Raw genomic sequence first — 23,335 nt, 5'->3', positions numbered from 1 at the left:
GCTGTAAGAAGTATGTAAACGGGTACCTATGATCCGTTTATAAAAAAATTTGGTACACATTCCTAGGAAAAAAAATTCAAATTTAAATTTTCTAAAAAATATTTCTAGATTTTATATTAGTATATAATTTCAATATTTATTTAGGAACTAATAAAAATAGGAAACTATATAAAAGTGTCAGGTTAAATTAACAAAAAATATGGTATAGAGAAGAGTTGTTTGCCTACCTTGCTTTTGTGGATATGCTGATGCTGGTACTCCGAGTCGAACTCCGGTTCAGAAAAGTAACTAGGATCTTCAAAGTGCCCAACTCCACCGGCAATGCCAATACCAGCCATTGGAAGACCACCGGAAACATCGGCAGATTCGAATAGCCTAAGTACTGATCGATCTCTAATTTCACGAAGGTGGGATCTGAAAGATTTTTAAAATTTATGAGTGGTCAAAACTGTTATTTACTATTTAACTGAAAATATTGTCAAATTAAGATAATATGTATGTAGTAGGTATGTTTTTAAAGTAAGTAGAAGTACCGTTTTGAAATAAAAAAAAACACATATATTATTATTTATTTTTTAAATTATTTATTTATGTGTAAGCCTATATTTCCCTATATTTTATACACGATGGACACTAATATTAAAGCAAGTATCGTTGGTATGACCAGCGTTTGTATTATATATTTAATGAAGATTTTCGCCAGCAGATCCGGAATTAAGAAGGGAGGGCACGCGCCCATTCTGATGAATTAAATAAAAATGTGATTTTAGTTACCCATCTAGTGGAAAGTATTTAAACATAGTATAACTTATATCGCATTACAATGTAATTCACCTATATATTGAGTGAGCGATATAAGAAAGGACGCATCTCGTATTTCTCACATCAAATACAAGATAAGTTTCTTAAAATTATTGCCAATAATATAATGCAAAATATAATAAAAGACATTTTTAACGAGGCATATTTTCTTAATATTTGACTGCACTCTAGACATTTTGTTAGTGACAAAACAAGTGAATGTCACAGGCAAATAATCTTAAAAAAGTAATACAATGATAAACGTAACTTAAAGCACTTTTAAGGTAAATCCTACAATAATAAAGCAAATATAGCAAGAACTTGTAAAGGAGTTCAGCTCATATTACTTCAGGAGAACGGGCTAAAATATTCTTTACCTCAATAAAGTTGGTACTGATGCGGTCAGTACTTCTATAAAGGCACCTAATTTTTTCGGAGCTTTTAATAGTACTTATTCTTGAGTTACGCCTTCAACTTTACGCTGGAAAGATCTTCAAAAATATGTGCCATTGACATTGAAAACTAAAAGCAAGACAACATCACAGTGATAGATCACCCACAAGACATACAGGATAGAGTCCTAGAGTTAGAAAACATCATCCAGCAAGCACTTAGAAACAGCACTACAGAAGAGGAAGTACCTACAGATAAACACGGGAAGATTTAAAGACATACCACAAGAAATAAAAGATTTGATAACGGGGAAAGAACAGAGGAAAGCAGACGGCAAAAAGGACAAGGAATCAGGTGGACAAAAAAAGCAAACAGACTAAACAGAGAAGTCAAAACAAGGATAATATTTGGAGGCCCAAAGAATACTCAGAAAGGATAGAAAACCAATCCCTCCATTACACGGAGAAAATAGAATGGAAAATAGTATACACCCCTAAGGACAAAGCAGAGGTAATAAGGAATACTTTCGAGATAGTGTGTACACTAAATTACTACCCAGACAAATGCATCGACTTTATAGCTTTATAAGTCGAAGAACAAAGAGAAAGATTCGAGGATCCAAATGAAAACATCAATCCTACATCACCAGAGGACCTAAATGAGCTAATTTAAAACAGCTCACCATAAAAAACACCTTAACAAGACCAAATAACGAACAGGGCTCTAAAATATTTACCGGCGAGAGCCATAGTATATCTAACAAAAATAATGAATGCTAAAATTCAAGAAATTCCCAAACAGATGGAAAGAGGTCATGTCATAATGTAATTAAAGCCAGGAAAAGACAGGACATTCCTACAAAGTTGCAGACCAATAAGCTTACTACCTGTAATCAGTAAGATTGTAGAGAAAGTCATAATCAGCAGACTCCAAGCCGAAACAGGCAGACTCGATATAATACCAGAAGCGCAATTTGGCTTCAGATTAGAGCACTCTAGCGAGCTACAAGTACTCAGATTAACATAGTACATAGCAGCTGAATTTAATAATAAACAATATACAGGAGCTGCCTTCCTAGACGTAAGTAAAGCTTTCGACAGAATTTGGCATAAAGGACGTATTTACAAAATGAGAAAATACGGTTACAGCTGGATAATGACGAGACTAATCTCTTTGTACTTTCTTCCTATACTAACATGTATATCTCTCGCATAGAGATACATATGCAATACAACAAAAAACAAAATACAAGCGGCACATAAAAGCAGCCTAAGACAAGCAGCCAACGTACCGAGATACGTTGCAGAAAGATTGCTATTAAGAGAATTACAGCAAATTAAAGTGACTGAAAATATGAAAGAAAAAGTAAGGACAAAGTTCGCGGAACTAGAGAAACATTCAACTCACATAATGCGAGATACCATGGGGTACGATGCTTTTAAATCGATGGAAGTACAAACGACCTAACCAACAGATAGTGACATAAAATTAGATGGAACCAGAGAGAAAACCAATAAAATACCAGGAAGAAAATAAAAATCCCCGGAGAGAAAATATAACAAAAAACAGCAACAACAACACATAAAGCAGATAGTTCGTAGCTCTATTAAATCGTGGACAAATGCAAGTACCGTGTTGGCCCAGATAAATTGATAATTATTAAATGCATACACTAATTACGATTTTATGTTTCAGGACATCCTATAAAAAAAAACTGAAAATTCAGCTTAGGCCACCAAAAAAAATTAAAAAACTACTAACAAAAACCAAAAAGCGAAAGCCACCAAAAAAAATACTAACAAAAACCTTAAAAAACCCCAAGAAAGTAGGGCCCAACCACTTGAGCATCAAGTCTTTGAACTCAGCCTAGCCCGGAGCGGAGACTTAAGGCTCAAGTAAGCAAATAAGTCACAAAAAGAAAACAGGAATAAAGTGACAAATGCTGTCCTGAATTTAATTCGGTTAGGAAACCATTTGGGGTTCTATTACCCAGGATTACCACATGAAGAGTATTTGCCTGATACTTGCTGATGCCCCTATCGCGCATCAGAGTGCTATAGTGGGGAAAGGGATGAAAAGGCATTGGAAAAGGCATTGGAGCGAAGAGAGTAACTCTTGTCTTAACTCGAGTTAATACACCTCGCTCCAATATTGTTCTGAAGCTATTTTATTGTGGCATTTTAAAGTAATTACTGTTTAAATGGGAATAAGCCACAATTAAAGGTTAAAGTACGTTTATTGGCGTTTCAATTTCCACTTCGGAAATCGTTCTCAAAATGTTTGTATTTTGAGAACGTCAATTAACGTACTTTAACCTTTAATTGTGGCTTATTTCCATTTAAATAGTAATTACTCGCTCCAATTAATTGTTACACCCGAACGTAATTCTTAGGAGTGAACTTGTCTTACAGGCTAGGTTTCATCAAATTGTTTGCTAGCAAGACAACATAGTTTGCAAGATTAGATAAGGTCGAAGCTGTATACAAACATTACGGTAAAGTTTTGCAGATTCTAGAATTTCTTAAAAACCATGATCTTTTACCACTTTATACTATAAATGAGGCCAGTTTCCTTTTAAAAAATATTGGGAAACTAAAATTTATCGATTTGGCGTGTTCTTGGCATGCTTCGTTCAAAAAGATCAGTCATATCAATGAGCTTTTGTAAAAAATGATCTGACAATAGATTTGGCTGCCTTGAACCTTCAAGGGCTTTTAGCGATTTTGCAAAGAGTTAGCTTGCCTTCATCTGATGCCACTAATGAGGGTAAATTTTTAGCAAGCAAAAATAATCTACCATATGGGTTCTCAAAAAAAAGAAAAATAAAAACTAAATAAATACCTGATAAGCTGTCTGGCGATAAAGCCCGGACAAGTAGTGACAATGTGTACTAAGTTTTGACAACATAAACAGCAAGTTCAAAATTTTTAAATGTAGTTCAAATTGAAAAAATGCAGACAAAAGATCTAAAAATGAAAGCAGAAGAATTGGCAAGCATTTACCCTACTGATCTCTACATTGAAGAATTGAAATTTAAAACAGAAAGTTTTAAGTAGCAATGATTGTCAATTGAAAAAAACAAAGGAAGCCCAATCAATAAAAATAAACCAGAAGAAGGTCACTTTAACATTACTACTACACGGATAATGTTTCTCCGCTCCAGCCACAGTGTTATCTTGAAAACAAATTTTAAGCAAACTCAAAATCATTAAAAGTTATGTGAGAAGTAAACTGTGAGAGAAGAGAATTACTATTCTAAGTGTAAGATCAATTGGACACAAACCAGCAACCCTTATCAACTTTGACCACATCATCAGTATATTTACAGCTAAGAAGGACAAAAAATTCAATTTTAAAGTACACTACATATCAAATTTTTGCGTACTTGCAATTGAGTTACAGTACAAACCGTGTAATAAAATACATTACTGAGTCATAGAAATAGTTCTTTTTTATTTATATATGTTACTGTATTAGTATACATGTTTTTCATAAATAATAACAAACATATGGTGTGCAGTGTCAGCTGTAGTAGAACCCACACCCACAGTTAGAATGCAGTGCAGGTAATACTTATATAATATAGGCAATGTATTTCTTATGGGATAACGGCCGACCAGGTTGCCGGTTTGTCCCGAGAGGGGCTTCAGGACCGGATTTAAGAATCATAGCACTGAAATATATACTGGAATATATACGGTCGTATAAAAGACTATCATTATTGTTTCAACTAAAGTTGATTCAGTCATCGATGTATAAATAAGAGAGTTATATTGTCAAACTACACAATAACATAAAGAACAATAAAAATAAAAAAAGTAAAATACATCAATAACTCATTGTCGATAGCTTCTCTATATTTTCCAATTTTCAATAGCTACCTTTGTAAACACATTCTTTGGGAAATAAGAATTATTTTAAAGTCGTTAGGAAAAGCAAAACAGTTTTAATCCCCATTATCTACGCAAAGCAAACATGACTCTTTGTCGAATTGGACATTAAACCAAAAACTTGGCAAAAATCACGAAAGCTCAGTTATATTTCATTTTTGCAAGCTCATGAAAGTATCTATATCATAGAGCCGTTGTCAGTATCAGTCGTGAATTTCAAACAGAGTATGACTCTTAGTGGGCAAGTAAAACGTGTGGTGTTAAATGTATTGAAGTATCATCTGAACTTAAAAAATGGTGACAGCTTGACTAATACTGTGGAAAAAGTTTCGACAATGTGCGGTGTAAATAATCGCAAAATTTATGACATCCGCGAAAAGGCCCAGCAAGGCGAACTGAAACCGGAACAAAAAAAGAAAGAGAAACAGTGTCCAGTCCAATTCCCATGGGAATACTTACGATGAGGGAGAGAAATTTCGAATAAGAAAAATGATTTTTTTTTGAAAAACATACCACCCATCGTCGATAGCTTAATAAACAGAGTGAAGGATGATAAGGACCTACCAGCTTTAAAAAAACAAATCGTAGGCTACTAAATGACATGGGTTTTGAATAATGGTAACAGAGGTCGGGATTTAATAATGATGAAAAGAAAACATGTCATATCCTGGAGACACAAGTACCTCAGACAAATAAAAACATCTTGTTTATTCCAATGAGTCTTGGACTAACGTCGTAGCTTCAGTCAAAAAGAAATGGAGAGATACAGCTATCAAGAATCCATGAGATGCCTTCATAAAAGGGTTCTCTAGTCGACTGAAAGCTCTATCCCAAAGAGGTCCTCGTTTTGTTGTTCCTCATGGTGGAAGTGGCATGGGTCGAATTAACTTTCTTCGTCAAGAAGGGAACCGCTGATTAGCACGACGAAATGGACAAGGATCTATATGAAGAATGGTTTGAGAAGACGGTAATTCCAAACTTGCCGAAAGACAAAGAAAACGTTTTGGAATTTGGCAAATTTGATTTCTCGAAAAAAATTGTGAAACAAAAAGCAAATCAAGGATTAGCTAATCGAAAAGAACATCTTTTTTAAGGAAATTTAAATAAAAAGTGAATTACTGGATACTGCGGTCGCATTTAGTACAACAAGTACAAAATTATTTAGTTCGGCTAATGGATTAAGTCCACAGTCAAAAGAAACCAACAGCACATAAGTACAAAATTAAAACAATTTCTGAAAAATATACCGTTAATATTTTGACACTGCCGCCTTACCATTCGAGCTGAACCCGATTCAGATTGTGTGAAGTCAAGTGAAAAGGTATGTGGCTTTAAACAACGTCGATTTTAAAGAAAAACTGGTAGAACGGTTGTTGAAAGAAGCTTACCAACGCGTATCTAAACAGCAGTAGCATAAATATGTAAACCACGTTAAGAAAGTAGAATAAAAAATGTTTGCGATGGACAATTTGTAGGAAGATATTGAACCAGCGATAATTAAAATAGATAATTAAGAGCATGATGACGATTAAGATATAGATTGCGATAAGTAATAATTAACGAGAAATATCTCCTATTTAATGCTGATTACTTTTTTTAGTACTGTACGTACAGTACATTTCAGTTATGATAAGAGAAGATATAAAAATAAAAAATCATAAACAATTTAAGAGATGCGGGCGATGCGGTTTTGATTGCTAATAATGCGGAGGATCTGCAAACATTAATAGACCGTGTAGTGGAAGCCTGTGACAGATACGACATGAAATTAAACTGTAAGAAGACTAAAATTCTTGTAGTAAGTAAGAACGATGTAATAGAGCACCAATTCATAGCTAATAATGAACCATTGAAAATAATCGTAAAATAACCATAAAATATAACAAAATTACATACCTTGGATGCAGCCTAAATAAGGAATGGGACCACTCAAAAGAAATAAGATATCGAATAGAAAAGGCGAGAGCTGCCTTCAATCGCCTTAGAAAGATTTTAGGTATTATGCACCTGAACATTGATATAAGAACACGAGTCTTGAGATACTATGTATTTTCAACCCTTCTATATGGAGTCGAAGCCTGGATCTTGACGGAGGCAACATCCAAACGATAAGAAGCCTTCTAAATGTGGTGCTACCGCCTCATGCTCAGAATTTCCTATATCCATCATGTTACAAACAACACCGTGAACCGACGTATGAATAAAGATCTGGTAATTATGCGTATCGTGAAAATCAGAAAGATGATATTCTTAGGGTATGTGATGCGCAATGAGAAGTATCAACTAATGCAACTAATTTTACACGGCAAGATAGAAGGCAAAAGATCTCAAAGGCGCAGAAGGACATCGTGGTTGAAGAACATCAGACAGTGGGCAGGAATGACTACCATACATCTATTTAGAGTAGCTGTCAACAAAGTTGTATGGACCAACGTTATTGCCAATATCCACAGAGGATAGGCACTAAAAGAAGAAGAATTATATTTGATTTATTTATTCGTTATTTCTAAACTTTTGATTTACAATATCTTATTAATTTGTTTATCACAATATTTTATTACTTTTGTTCTTCTTCTTCTTAAAGTGCCTATCCGTTCCGGATGTTGGCGATCATGACGGCTATCTTTACTTTGTTTATTGCAGCGCGGAACAGTTCACTGGTAGTCGTGTTATACCACTTTCGTAAATTTTGAAGCCAGGAAATGCGTCTTCTTCCCGGTCCTCTCTTACCATTTACCTTCCCTTGGAGAATTAGCTGGAGAAGGCCGTAACGTTCTTGATTTCTCATTACATGTCCCAGATATTCCAACTTTTTAGTTTTGACGGTCATGGGAATTTCACATTCTTTCCCCATTCTACGCAGGACCTCCACATCAGTAACTCTGTCAACCCAGGATATACGTAAGATGCGCCTATAACACCACATTTCGAAAGCTTCGAGCCGATTCATAGATGCAACAGTCAGTGTCCACGCTTCCATTCCGTAGAGCAGAACTGTGAATATGTAGCAGTTCAATAGACGGCATTTTGTTTTTAATAATATGTCTCGACTGTTGAAAATGGTTCTCATTCTAATGAATGCTGCTTTTGCTTTTATTATTCGCTGTTTAATTTCTGTTGAGTGGTCCCATTGGCTATTTAAATTGGTGCCTAGATATGTAATATACATTACTTTTGTTAATTAATAAAAATATTTTGGTTTATAAGACTTTGTATGATATCCAAGTATAAACCACTGTAATTTTATATATGCTGACATTCAATCTTCCTCGAAGTAAGTGAAATTAATGTATAAAATGAGGGTGACTCTTATAAGCGTGCAACTACGTTATAATAAAAGACGCGTGTAACGGCGGATTAAATAAAAATATTTTTCACGTGTACAAGTGCCATTATGGTAGACTTTTCAGAAGAGTTTAGTAAGAAGTTGATTTTTAAAAGAATTCTTAAGCCACATTGTGGATTGTTATGCAAATTTTAGTTTGTATATACTATTATCTTTTTAAAACTCTATTTCAAAAACTTATTGTATTTTTTAAACTTTATTATTAATTATTAGTAGTTTTTCACATATAAAAAGTTTAAGAAAATTGTAAATATTTTATTTTGTCTTTTAAGACTTTAGTTTTTAAATGTCAATACAGGAAACTAAACATACTTACTATAGTATTTTGTTATTGAGATAAATTATCTTTTATCATTATAACTACATCCCTATTAATCACGTAAAAGAACAATAAACACGCATTAGGAAGAGAAAAAATGAAAAAGAAGAGGGGCTGTTGGAGATAATAATAACAAACAATCCTCATTTTAAAATTAATGGTATAAAATTATCGTGGTAATAAGTACATTAATAAATTAATTAAGAATAAAAAACATTACTTATAAAATATAAAGTGACCAGTTAATTCTAGACATGTTATATATTGGAAGATGTTTTTAAACTAGAGTGGTTTGGCTGAAAAAAATGAGATTCATACTATAATAATACTATAAAAATCATAAAAAACATTATAAGGACTCTTTTTTCCGTCTATCCATTTAAAATTCTACCACAATTTTTTTTAAGCTGCATAAGATAACCATAATACATTACAAATTGTATCTCTACAAAATACATTTATCTGATAAGGAATAAGATCATTTTTTTATAAAAATGTTACTGTAAATGGACACAATTGCCGTTATAGAGTTGATTAAAATCCTAGAGTTTTCCTCGAAATACATACCCAACAGCCATTAAAATTAAACGTATGGGCAGACATTGATGGGGATCGTATTTCTTGTCCATTCTTTTTGCAACAAAATTTGAACGGAAAAGCATAGGTTTCTAGAATTATTAAAGGACACAGTTGATCCCATTATGGTATGTGGTAAGTAAAATAATAACAGGTACTCAGAAGATGATTTATTTTTACCGTGCACCTCAGATTTGTAACATAAAATCTCCGATTTAACTCCCCTGGAATATTTAAAGAGTAAAATTTAGTGACTTTATAATTGTATGGATGTTGGTAAATATCATTTTAAATATTTAATTAAATAATTATATCTGATAAGATTATGAATTTATTAATATAAAATTTAGTTCATTTTATTTATGTTACATTTAATAAAGTTTTATATTAATGTTGCAAATTCTGTTTTATTATAATATTTGACGGGACGGGAAAAATTTGAAACTTACACTAGCAATACATAGTCGTTACGTTTAGTTTTTAAGGAGTGTATCATATACAAGAAGCTGATACTTTTTACAAGAATTGGAAGAAGAAATATGGAAAAAAATCATATGTCATATTCACAAATATCAAATCGTTAATTTTCCATCGAAATATCAAAATAATATGATATGCCACACATGGTACATTCCATATTTAAAAGAAAAGGTTTGTGACAATGGAAGAGGAGGGATTGACAAATGACAGATATCTATATCGTTAAAAGATGTCTTCTTTGGAACAAAAATCTACCTGTTATAGCGTTGTCACAAAATCCAATAAATATTGCCAAATATAAGGAGGATTCTTTTGAGTGATAAATACCGTAAAACAATTAAAACAATAATGAAATACCTCATTAGATATCAATGAAAGTAATAATAATGTCAAATCCGCTATCGTATTAGCATTATTCAAAATCTAATCTACCAATCATGGACCGATTTCAAAACAAGGTATTACGAGCAATATCTGATTGTTACGCGCCATGGTTTGTAAGCAACAAAGACATACTATGGTACGTCCCAAACGCTTATCTCAGTGCGTCATAGTTGGTCGAATTCTTTCTAACGCATTAAACTAGAAGTGACAGAAAAAAACGGGAGTCTGTGATTATTATACATACAACATAAAAAATTATGTATCGTTCACGGGTATTTGCATATTAAAGCTAATTCTACTTACGGATGTATAATTGGTTGGAGTTTGGAATACGCTAAATAGATATTCATTCAATGATGCCCATAAATATAATTTGACGCAGATGGTCTCGATCGTGACAGTACTTTGTCAATGTCAACTGGTAAAATGATAATTGTCATTCTAGGTTAGTATTTTCAGACATTTTACAGCGAAAATTTAATTTTGTATTTATTGTCATAAAAATATTTTAAATATGCCGAGATATACCGAAAAAGAACAAAGACTAATATTAAAATTATTAAATTATGTTCAATTAGAAAAAGAGGCTGGGACAACTTTATTACCAGTTTCTGCCGTTCGTAAAGTAAGTTTTAAATTATTCTAAAAAATATTAATAGTATTTTAAATACTATACATTTTAGCGTGTTGCCGAGGCGTTAGGAGTTTCGTTACCAACAGTAAGCCGATTGGCAAATGAAGGCATTCAAATAGATGCTAGCTATTCTGTGGCAATTAGTACTTCAGTATGTTTAATCTAGGACATTCATTAACCAATAAATATGAACATGTTATTAGAACTCGCGTAAACAGAATGTTTAGTGAAGATTTTGTATCAAAATATAGTTTGCCATAATCTACTGAAATATCACTAGCATCTTTACATTTTTTCTTGTTCATTTTAGGCCAACATGTTACCCTTCATATCCTTCAAGAATAACTGTAGAACATAAATGAAATTACCATTCTACTAGTTCACTGAGTAGGGTTTTAAAAGATATGAAATTCAGATGGTTAAACTGCAATATATCAAATCGAAAATATCTAATGGAACAATCACATGTGGTATATTAAAGATTACAATTTTTAAAAGATACAAAAAAAATCAACATGATTTACACCCGTTACAATCAGTTTTCTTGGATGAGACCTGGATATATAGCAAGGGAGGATTCCGCAAAAGAGTTGGCAAGATGGCAGCATTAATGCTGTTAGAAAGAGGACCGGAGAAGGTGTAGGATATATTGTACTCCATGCGGGTTTTAAAAATGGATTCATTGATAATTGCAGTCTAATTTTCAAAATTATATTCAAAATTAAAAAAACTGGAGATTATAATGAGTCGATGAATGCAGAACATTTTGAAAAATGGTTAAAATATCAACTTTTGCCATATTTAGAAGAACCGTCGTTAATAATTATGGACAATGCACCTTACCATTTCAGTTTAGTGGAAAAAATACCAAATTCATACCAAATTCCAAAATACCAAATTCATACCAAAGTTATACCAAACATTCTTTAGTAAAATGGTTAAAAAGGAGATATATACGTGTTTCAACAACCATGATGAAACTTTAATTATTGAAGATGGCAAAAAAACTACCAGATAAAGTTTTTAAGTATGTATTAAGAGATATTTAATAAATGAGAATATTTTTGTTTTATTCTACAGATTAGATGTACTGGCACTTCAACATGGTCATAGAGTATTGAAATTGCCTTCATACCATTGACAGTTTAACCCAATTGAGAATGTTTGGTCAGATTCTAAAAGATATTATGATGCAAAAATAAGTTCTGCAGGTACTGTAAATAAAAGTGCTGTATTAAGTATTTGGAAAGAAACATTAGAACAGGTAATTCAAGCTTAATAAAATTTGAAGATAATAACTGTGGTTAAATTTAAGGTTACACCAGAAACATGGAAGGAATATGTAAGACGTGTAGAATATATTATAATTGAATACCGGGAGACATCCAAAAAAATTGATGCCAGCCACATATGTTCTATAATTATTGATTTTAATGAATCAGATACTGAATCAGATTGTGAATTCAGGAATGATATTGAGGAAATATCTTAAACTATTACCGTTATGATATACCGGATATTTATATGTATTAAAACGGTTCTTTTAGAACCATAACATTTACACACTTTTCATTTCACATTTCATTTGCACACCAAATCTGGTAGAATAACTCTAAACATCAACTGCTTCACTATTAAAACTATTTCCACTATTTAATGGTAAATCTTCACAAAATTAAACTATTGGATACCATAGAAACTTATCGGAAAATTACTTATCCGAATATGACTGATTTCAATTGATGCTATTTTATCACAGGAATGTTTGCCTTGATGCCTTGCAATTGCCAGTAAAAATTTTTATCTCGAAGTCAACTCTTAAAAGATTCTAGGAGGAAGCGTTATTTTAAATAAACAAACATTCCAATTCCATAGTGCTTGTAATAAATAATAATAAATACATAAATAAATCTTAGCTAATTAAGCAGTCCTTGGAATGTATAAAATAGAAATTGACAAACTGCCGTTTTAATATAAAGCGCAAAAAAATATATATACAGGACGGGAACTCTATGTAAATTAAAAAAAAATTGAATTGTTAAAGTTTTTATTCCACATTAAAAAAAATAACCTTTTCACATTTAGCCGATTACTATCCTGCAAATGTCAGATTTACGTAAAATGTTATGCAATAATTCTGGACATTCTTAAAATCCTATATGACGTGATGTGAAAATTGTAATGCAATTTTGATTCACGCACTGAAAGAAGTATTTGGGACAGACTGTATAAAACCTACAAGTGCCAATTGTAAGTGATAAATATTTGCAACGATTAGAAAACCACCCAAATATTTTAGATTTAAATTTATTGGGCAATTGTCAACAAAGGAGACGCCTGAAGCAAAAATTACCATTAGATTATTATTACCATTAGATTTAGATTTATAACATTCTTGAATTAAGAATCGATAGTTGTAATATTTATGTACAGTAAATATTTATTGAAATATTTCTCTCCGCGCCAATGATGTAAAGTCAAAAAATGTGTTTATGGTTTCTTTTTGACTGATTGCACAGTAAACGAACATAAAAAATAGCATTATAACTACTAATAGTGTTTAAAAATTAGGATGTCAAAATAGTTCGTATACTAACTTTATTTAAAAAGTGTTAAATCTTTCTTACCTAAGATCTTCTAATTCATAAAACATATCTTTGGAAGAGTCATGGATATAAATTTTAACATTCGGCGAATCCAAATATTCCATTGTAAGTTGTTTCGGGAATGATCTGACAAATAAAGCCTTGACGGTGTCTATAGAGGTGATTTCGTTTGGCAGCAAAGCTCGTTTGGTTTCGTTTCGATATTGAAGAAATACTAAACCTGAAATGAAAAATACCTATATAAGAATAGACGACTTTCGCTTGTAGTAAAATTATGTAAACATAGTAATTGTATTGAAATTATTGACATTTACGAAACAACAATAGAACAAAAATAAAGGTAAATGTTTTAAATTTTACTTCAAACGTATTTGGTGTAAAACATCAAATTTTTTTTATAACTGTTTTATAATTATAGCATAATGAGTAATGACAGTAGGTACTTTTTACTTAATATGGCTATGGTGCTATTAAATGAGTTACTGTTCGAATTATTTTACTAACAACTTTGGTAAATAATAATAAACCAATTAGACGAGAAAACTAAAAAGTACTAAAGCTACCAATTTTTCATAGTAAGATGATGGGCTGTGCAACTTTTTGCATTCGATTTGGTAATGTGTCTGGAAAGTTTGTAAACAAAATTCATGATGTTAAAATGAAAATTGCGTTTTGTGCATAAGAAAAATCCATTTCCAAAGTACATAGAAAATTAAAAATTTGCAACTCAGAAAATATCAACAGAAATGAGTTTAATTTTGTTACCTTGTTAGTTTATTATTTACGATTTTTATTAATATAAAACTCCAATAAACCAACACACCTTGCGCACCAGATTCCTTGGAGACCACCACCGTCATAATATTCGTGTTTAATAACACCAAAAACCCCCCGACTAAAGACTTTTGATTTATTTCAAATGAAAATACCATACAGCTCCAGAAGACGAGGTCCACCTTGGGCACCAGGTAGCTTGAAGACAATCTTCATTATCATATTCGTATTCAGCGACCTCGAAAACTCCTTGAGTAACAAAATTAAACTCATTCTTGTCGATAATATCTTATTTGCAAATTTTTCATTTTCTATGCACTTTAGAAATGCATTTTTCTTATGCACAAAATGCAATTTGTATTTCATTTACCACCATTAACTTTGTTCACAAACTGTCTTGACACTACTTTCCGAATCGAATGCAAAAGTTGCACAGCGATTCATCTTGCTGCTGAAAATTTGTAGATTAAGTGCTTCGTTTCTTCGCCTAAATGTAGAAAACTATATTTTTTATTTTCACAAAAATAGCCACTTTTTTCAAATAGAAAATTGTACTCCACAAATGTTCCTTAATTATAAGAAAGCATATAAAACAATAAAAAAGTCAGTAGTAGAGCTAATACAACTAACATTAAATCAAACGGTAAATTATAATTATGGAAAGAATAAAGATCAGACACATTTAACATAGACAAAGTACTCATTTAGTGACTTATGGCTGAAGGAACATAATCTTTAAAGGTTTGAGATTGTGGTCTAGAAAGCAAGGAGAAACTATTACTCTATCTTTCAATAGCAATGGCTATGCAAAGTGCAAACACATATTTGGCCACCAGTACGTGGCAGATTTTAGGTGATCAAGGGCTGCAATAGTACGTTTGAAAATGATTTATAGCACAAATTTTATTGCACGTAAGATAAAACCCAATACAACATCATACAACAGTGACGGAGATTTTCTAAAATAAAATATTCAGCATTCTTCTGGAAATGTTTGGATTTTACATTAAATTTTTGTAATCATTTTAATCAACAAATGATATAAGTCCGTAATCTCTACAAGTACAATATATTTACAATTTCCAAAAATGAGAGGGTCAATTTATAAGCCTTCAACTTTCTTGGAAAGGATTAAAATTTCTAAGCGATATACCGTGTTTTTCAGATTGTGAATCATTTTAGTTAAGATTAAAAGGTTGTGTTTGTAACACCCTGTGATTATAATACGAAGAATTGTCAGTTGTATAATAATAAGCGATATTAATAAGTAATCTTGTGTAGTAAAAATGTCACAAATGTCTAATTTTACTCTTGTAAAATTAAAGTGTCATCTAACCGTAACAATGGTGTGTTAAGTATTAAATGTACATAATACTCTTGTACATAAACATTTTACAAGTACTGCTCGGAGTATAGTATCTAAGTGTTCAGTTACCTATGACCAAAATTGGAAAAGCAACTATTTATAGACTAAGCAACGATGTAGCATTTGCATTTTTCTTGATATATATATTTTGAAATCCCCTTATATATGTTTTAAAATAACGAAGAATGTTTTCCATGTTTCTCTGTTCCTATCGTACGAGTTAAAACCCAAATAATATTTCGTTCTTTGTACGTCGCCGAAGTTAATGTAAACCATTTTAAAGTTTGTTTATATCACGGACGCAAATTATTTGATATTTTTCTTTGATCGAAACCGCTAAATATTCTACGTTTCAAATAAACATTCATTGAAATCGCTGAGAAGTTTTTGCCGGCAAGATAATTGCGACACTCTCGCTGAGGCGTGGTCAAGAGCGGTAGGCTCTACCCCAGCGTTTAGTCCAAATTCTACGTCAAATTTGAAAGTTTTCTGTTTTGTTCCTTTTCATGGAAAATGTGTAGCAGTTTAATCAGTTTAATGGTTCAGTTGAAGTGAGGTTTGGAAGAATCGTTGTTTCCATCCTCGTTTTGTTTCTCCCTAGTTGTCATCCCAGGCTTTTTGGCAGTTTGAAGATGAATTTCTTCGTGTTCAGAGATTTCCAATCCAGTTTCAATTCTCAGAAATTTTAGTGCTTTTTTTGGTGAAATCAGGTAACTTTTAATTTTAAAGTAAGGACAGACTTTTTTTATGATACTAATTGCTTTTATTATTTAATAAGATAATTTTTTATTTGCCACAGTTTATAGCACAGTAACATTTGTAAGTTTTGTAGCAACAGAGTTTGTAAACGAATAGGGGACATAATTGTGTAAGTTTTTTCTTCTTTATTATTTTGGTATAAATCTCTGTAACTGTTATTATAGTGTTTTTTGTGCCATCTGTATTTTTGTAACTGTTTGTGGTGACACAAAAATAAATGTTTAATTTATTTCTCTGAACCATTTTGTCTTTTTATTTTAGAAAAGTTTCCAAACCATTTTTGTATTTCTAATTATTATTTCAATAGTTACAACTAGTTGTTGTAATCGTGATAATTTCTTACCTCGAAGCAGCGTCCATTTTAAATTGCTAGAGGTCCTTCCTGTTGTTTTGTCTGTCCATTTGTTCCAGGAGATTCATGTCAGTACCCCTTTGTTTCATTTTTGTAGTTGCCCAAATCCAATCCCCTTACCATTCAACTTATCCACGACCCCATCTTTCCAAACAAACCCTGAGTGCCGTTCGCACAGTTTCGTTTATTTCGCTTGCCTTATCTCCACCCATAGTAGTTTCTGTCCTATGTGGTAGGCAAAATATTTACGGTACAACGAAAGAGTGGAAGTATTACAAAAGCATCTTAAATATCAACAGGGAGAAAACCCATTGATATAAACGATACTGTGGAACAATCAATGCGAAGAAAAGTTCATTCATTTTATTAAAAAGACATATTCCTACTTTGTATAAACATTTAGTAGACATGAATGAGGACAAATCTTTGCCAAACATTAAAATAGATCAATTGTGGAAAACTTTACGTAAATTAGAATTCGTTTATAAGAATAGCAATAGAAAATCTACGCTCATATAGAGAAAAGAAATAATTTGTTGGGAAATACAATATTTAAGGGAAATTCGAAAATTGAGAATAGAAGGCAAAAATATTTATTATTTAGATGAAAAATAAATAAATAAAAGGCATTTTGTAAAAAAAATTTTTGGCAAGATAAACTGGTTACAAATGCTCGTTCAAATGCTAAAGGTCGCATTTAATTATCACTCATATGGAAGGACATAAAAGATTTGTAGTTAGAGGTATGCTAGATTTTATTTCAAATTCTACGAACGACCACTATAAAGAAATGACTGCTGATGTTTTTGAGGAACATTTCACTTAGATGGTAGATTTATGGCCAACCAGTTCTGCAATAGTCATGGACAATGCCAGTTACTATTCAAGATTAACGAAACCGTTACCTAACAAAAATGAAGAAAGCAAGAACTCTTGGATTGTCTTGCATGTCCCTAAAGTTTTCGGAAAAAATAAATATGTGAGAGGAAAAGAAGGAAAAGACAGTTAAGATTTGATTTCACGTACAGTGCGTCTGTGTAGTCGCTTATACGTATTTCACCCTAATACGGATTATCAGAGACGGCTATTTACAGTCGCTCTGAAAGTGAAAATAAATCTTTTCTGTCTTAGGAAGCAACTATACCATGGCTTCGTATAGACGCAAATAGCGACATCAGATATTTCGTCTATCATGAATGGCATGAATATTAGATGTCGCTATTTACGTCTATACGAAGCCATGTTAGAGTTGCTTCCCAAGACAGAAAAGATGTATTTTCACTTTAAGAGCGACTGAGAATATCCGTCTCTGATGATCCCTATTAGGGTGAAATACGTATAAGTGGATACACAGACGCACTGTACGTGAAATCAAATCTTTACTGTCTTTTCCTTTTATTCCGATATACTCTGTACTAGTAATAGAAATCAAATTCGCTAAGGATTTTTGCTTAGTTGGGGAGACATGTAGAATGTAATTTTTAGATTCCCCATGTCTCTATTAACATCTTTATCAACGTCTTTTTTTGCCTCGCAATTCTTAGAAGGCACAGATTAAAGCAAAAATCTGAATTTGGTTTCGAAAATTAGTTTACGGATTTTAATAAATATGTATTTTCTAATTGTAAATTAAGTTTATTTTATTAACTAAATACAGGAAATTAAGTCTACATATTCAGGGTTTAAAATGTATTTTGATAGAAGAGAAAGAGGTCCGTGAACTTCGATGGCTCGTAAATTTTGTCTTGCATGTGCAATAAGCCTTTCTACTATTTCTAAGTCGATCTCACGAAATTTTTGCAAAATTCTTCGCCTTTACTGATCTTCTTTTTGGGCTTCTCAGCAGTTATTATACACCATTCTACTTAAAATATCCCAAAACTCTTCTATAGGCCTCGCCTGAAGCACATTTGGAAGGTTGTCGCGTTTGGGAAAAAAGTGTATTTTTGCGAACACACCCAACAAACGGCTGTGAAACATCAGCTTCTGAGATGGCACACCATACCAAAGTTTTATCGGCAAATTTCACTTGTCCCTTAAACCTAACTTCGTCCGGTGCATTGCATGTATAAAATCCGTCGTTGCCTTTCATTTCGGAATTGGATAAAGTAAAATACTTTTCATCATGAATAATCAGAGTTTTACTAGGAAAATGAATACGACTCAATGCACGGCAACATCTAAGAATGTTGCCTTGCTCTTTTCTAACTGGGCTGGTGTGTACTTAGGAGCTTTTTTTTTATACTGTTTTAAATTATTTCTAGAAATTGTCCTACTTACAATCATTTGTGAAACATTATATCTTGGCCAAAATTTCGCAAAACTTTCCTAATTGGTTCTATATACTCTCAATTATTCTCTGTTCCCGAGTAGGAGTTAAAACTCTTGTTCTTCCACTTTTGGGCAAATTAAGGCATGGTATACCATTTTCACACTCTTTTAGTTGTCTGATAAATCGTTGACAAAGAAATATTTTGAGCACTAAAAATTCTTACAATATCGCGTTTTGGTACATGATCAACTAAACGATAAATCTTAACGAGCCGAATTTGTCAAAACTGACATTGTTTATATCGTTGTTTATGTAAGTTGTTTACTAACTTTGGTTTTCAAAGGCAACTTGATACAATGCTTCCTACCAATAATACTTTTAAATCTAAAGTTGTCCGAAAACTTTAGGAACATACGTTAACCAAAGACATAGCAGTACTAGCAGAAAGTTTACTCAAAAAATAGTTATTGCAGCTATGCAACTAATATTTAGCAAAATTAAAAAGTACAGTGTAGATAAAATAGCAAAATAACATGAAGTTAAAGTGTTAAGATTATCACGTTATCACTGTGAACTTAACCCCATAGAAATAATCTGGGCTCAAATGAAGGGATATGTCGCGAGAAATAATACAATATTTAAACTTAAAAGATGTTCGTTAACTATTATCTGACTCCATATCAAAAATTTCATCTGACAGTTGGCAAAAAGCTATAAGACGTGTCGTAGTAGAGGAAGAAAGATTCTGGAAACTCGATATGTTAATAGAGGTAAAAATAGAACTAAATAATATTTCTATGCGAAATGTAGAAACTAATGATGACGATGATGCCTCCTTATCGGAAGAAGACAACTTATGTATTTAGGTATGTAGCTATATATTTATATTACTAATTATTATAAGCTTATCTGACGCTAGTACCCGAAGTATGTCCTAAACCAATATCTAATATTCTTATAAAAATTAATGTGGGTATGTAATATTGACATTTTAGTTTTCTTTATATTCAAGTAATTTTATGTTCTCCGTCACTGAGGCGTTCAATTTTTAAATAATCCCTTAGTGTTTGCTCAGTTGCATTTTATGATAATGTATTTGAGGCTTGTCGGGGTAATTATATGAAAGTCAAGTGAAAATTCAGATAAGAAAGTATCAAATATTACGTTTTTTCTGCATCGACCAAACCTGTATTTAGACCTTTGCTATAAAATTTGTGGTATCAGTCATTTTCAAATGTACTAAAAATCTCCACAAAGAGAGCTAGGGCCATCAAAAAGTGCAAAAACCTAAAAATAAACCAATGACTAAAAGTGGAGAGAGAGAATATCCTAAAAATTTGTGGTCTAAATTAGGGAAAATAATTAAACAACCTGAAGATAATTTAAAAGACAAAATCCAACAGTCAAAAAACCATGGATGACTGATGAAATTTTAGAAATGATGGGCTAAAGACAAAAATAAAAATAAGAGTAAATATAAAGAAAGTCACAGGCAAATGAGAAGATAGTGAAGGCAAATAAAAAGTGGCCTACAGAAAAATGTGAAGAATTAAAACATTTACAAAAAAAAACACGATGACAAACCTCTCTACAAGAAAATAAAAGAACTGGTTAGAGATCAAAATAATAGTCAGTGTGGCATACTAATAAGCATGGATGATAATATTCTGACAACATGGGAAGAAATATACGACGAATGGATGACATATATACAGGTATTAACAGACGTTTTAACAGACGTTTGGACATTTATAATGGTTTACCCATAATGGTACCCAGCGAACCCAGGTGTCCCAGCAAACACCTAACCATCCAAAATCAAGTGGTAGAATTGACTAAAAAGTACATATATCTCGGCCATGAAATTAAATTAAACAAGGATAATCCGACCTGTGATGTCAATCCGAAAAAATCAAAACGTACCTCAACCTTGCACAATAAATGGGCACATTTTAGAACAGGTCAATAGACTTAAGTACCTGGGATGTTGGATCGATAGCAGCCTAAATCCTGATCTAGAAATAAGATCGAGAATAGAACAGGCCAGAAAATCTTTCGAAAAAATAAAAAAACTGCTTTGTGATTCTCGAATAAAACTCGAAATTCGACTACGTTTGTCAAAATGCTACGTCTGGTCGACTCTTCTATATGCAGTTGAAACGTGGACCCTAAAAACATCAACCGTAAATAAATTGGAGGCCTTTGAAATGTGGATCTACCGGAGAATGCTCAAACTTTCATGGACATCGCATACCTCAAACGAAGAAAAGCTGCATAGAATAGGCAAGGAAAGAGAACTTTTTAACACAGTAAAAGTTAGAAAAACATCATACCTAGGCCACATACTGAGAAATAATAAGTACCAATATGCCCAACTTATAGTGAAAGGAAAAATCGAGGGAAAGAGAGGCCTAGGAAGGAAAAGACTATCGTGGCTCAGAAACATCCGACAATGGACAGGGCTAAATTTTGAACAGCTAATAAGAACAGCTGAAGATAGAGAAGATTTTAAAATTGTAGTAGCCAACCTCCATTGAGGAGAGGGCACTTTAAGAAGAAGAAGAATCCGACCTGTAAATTTCAACGGCGAATAACACTTGCTTGGGCGGCGTATTGTTCACTAAGAGACATCTTTAAGAGCAACATCCCGATAGCTATGAAACGGAAAACATTTGACCAACGCGTTCATCCTATTATGACATACGGAGCAGAAACTCTCACTCTTACAAAAACAACAGCACTAAAAATGCGACTGGCACAAAGGCGCATAGAAAGATCCATTCTCAGCGTGACAAAAAAAAAACAAAATAAGGAACAAAGACCTAAGGAAAAGAACAGGTATCATTCATGCCGTAGAACGTAAAGCCAAGCTGAAATGGAATTGGGCAGGTCACATAGCGAGACTAAAAGACTCAAGATGGACAAGAAAGATAATATACTGGAGCCTAAGAGAAGACAAACGCAGCAGAGGACGACCACCAACACGCTGGATGGATGACATTAAACGAATATCCAAGAAATGACAACAAAAAGAAAAATGGGAGAGACCTATTTCTAGCAATGGGCAGAGCAGGTTGCATGATGATGATGATGACCCATTCTGAAATAAAATATGCATTAAAGGACATAAGGACTGTGAATGAGCCTGATCCCGATGACATACACCGTGAAATTGGCTTACATCTACTTTTGTACCCCTCCCTAAATCCAAAAAAGGTAATAATTATAACTGATGAAGCTAACGACTTTTGACTGGTAAGTCTCATGTTCCTTACCTTGGAGATTTATTTGAGAACAATTCGTAGCATAATTTACAAGAAGTATGAAGATGATATGAACTCAGAGCAGTTTAGTTTCAAGAACGATGTAGCAACCCGAGATGCCTTGTTTGGTTTCATTGCGCTTATGCAAAAATGTGGAGACCAACAAAAAGATGCATATCTGTTTTTGATAAAGTCTGAGAAAAAAGAACATCGATTCCAATGATATAAATATAATAAGTCAATTCTATTGGAATCAAAATGCATTTATTATAACGAAGATTGGGAACACAGAGACAATAACAATCTAAAGAGGAGTTAGACAAGGTTGTATACTCTTGCCATTATTATTCAACCGGCGGGGAATTCCGCGCACGGGGAAATTCTGCTCATTAGTATATTGGCAACATGGCATAAGTATTTCAAAATTCAATAAAGCGCTTAGTCTCGTCTTTGCTAGCCGACTACATGTTTTTAATAGGACTGCATTCGTAATGTTGGTTAAGACAAGCTTGCCGATTTTTTTTTTCTTTTCAAGACGTTCATGTAATTTTCAAATAATCTTTAAAAAGTGATAAGTGCTTTTGTTATTAAGTTTCAATAAAACTATTCCATGATTATTTTGCTTCATAAGTATAGATAATTTCACGTACACAAACAATGCATTGTATTTAGTCATTACCAAATAGTGATAAGTTAAGTTAGGTTACTGACCTAGTGGGAACGTATTAAAACGGTAGTGTCGCGGTAATTTTGCGCTGCGCGGTGTGAGTGTGAGAATTTTTGCTGATATAGTATTTGCGTTTATTTTCAGTTTACAAAATGCCCCGTGCTTACGTTCGTTAAACTGAAACATCAAAATGGATAGAAGAACAACTAAAAGCTGCTATCACTGCTATACGATATGGATGAAAAATGCGAGAAATGTGTAAATCATTCAATATTCCAGAATCTACTCTACATGACAAACTAAAGTTCAATAGCCATAAAAAAAGAAAACTTGTCAGGAAACCGATTTTTAATGATGAATAGGAATTTACCATAACCAACCATGTTTAAAAAATTGGCGAATATGTTTTTTGGAATCACACCAGTAGAACTAAGACGTTTAGTTTGCTGAAGC

The 23,335-nt window shown here is 32.6% G+C and overlaps 1 protein-coding gene across 1 annotated transcript in view; it reads right to left on the bottom strand.

The window, feature by feature from the left end:
• The window catches only part of LOC140443550 (coiled-coil domain-containing protein AGAP005037), a 1,206,743-nt gene that overhangs the window by 648,953 nt on the left and 534,455 nt on the right, over window positions 1-23,335 (bottom strand). Inside the window, exons 6-7 of the mRNA XM_072534868.1 lie at window positions 13,451-13,649; window positions 228-414 (exon numbers count right to left, since the gene is read on the bottom strand). Coding sequence (XP_072390969.1) covers window positions 228-414; window positions 13,451-13,649 — 386 coding nt within the window. The remainder of the gene's footprint in view (window positions 1-227; window positions 415-13,450; window positions 13,650-23,335) is intronic.

This window comes from Diabrotica undecimpunctata, chromosome 6 (genome assembly GCF_040954645.1).
Source record: "Diabrotica undecimpunctata isolate CICGRU chromosome 6, icDiaUnde3, whole genome shotgun sequence".
NCBI classification, from domain to species: domain Eukaryota; kingdom Metazoa; phylum Arthropoda; class Insecta; order Coleoptera; family Chrysomelidae; genus Diabrotica; species Diabrotica undecimpunctata.
This window is presented reverse-complemented; position numbering and strand designations above follow the sequence as displayed.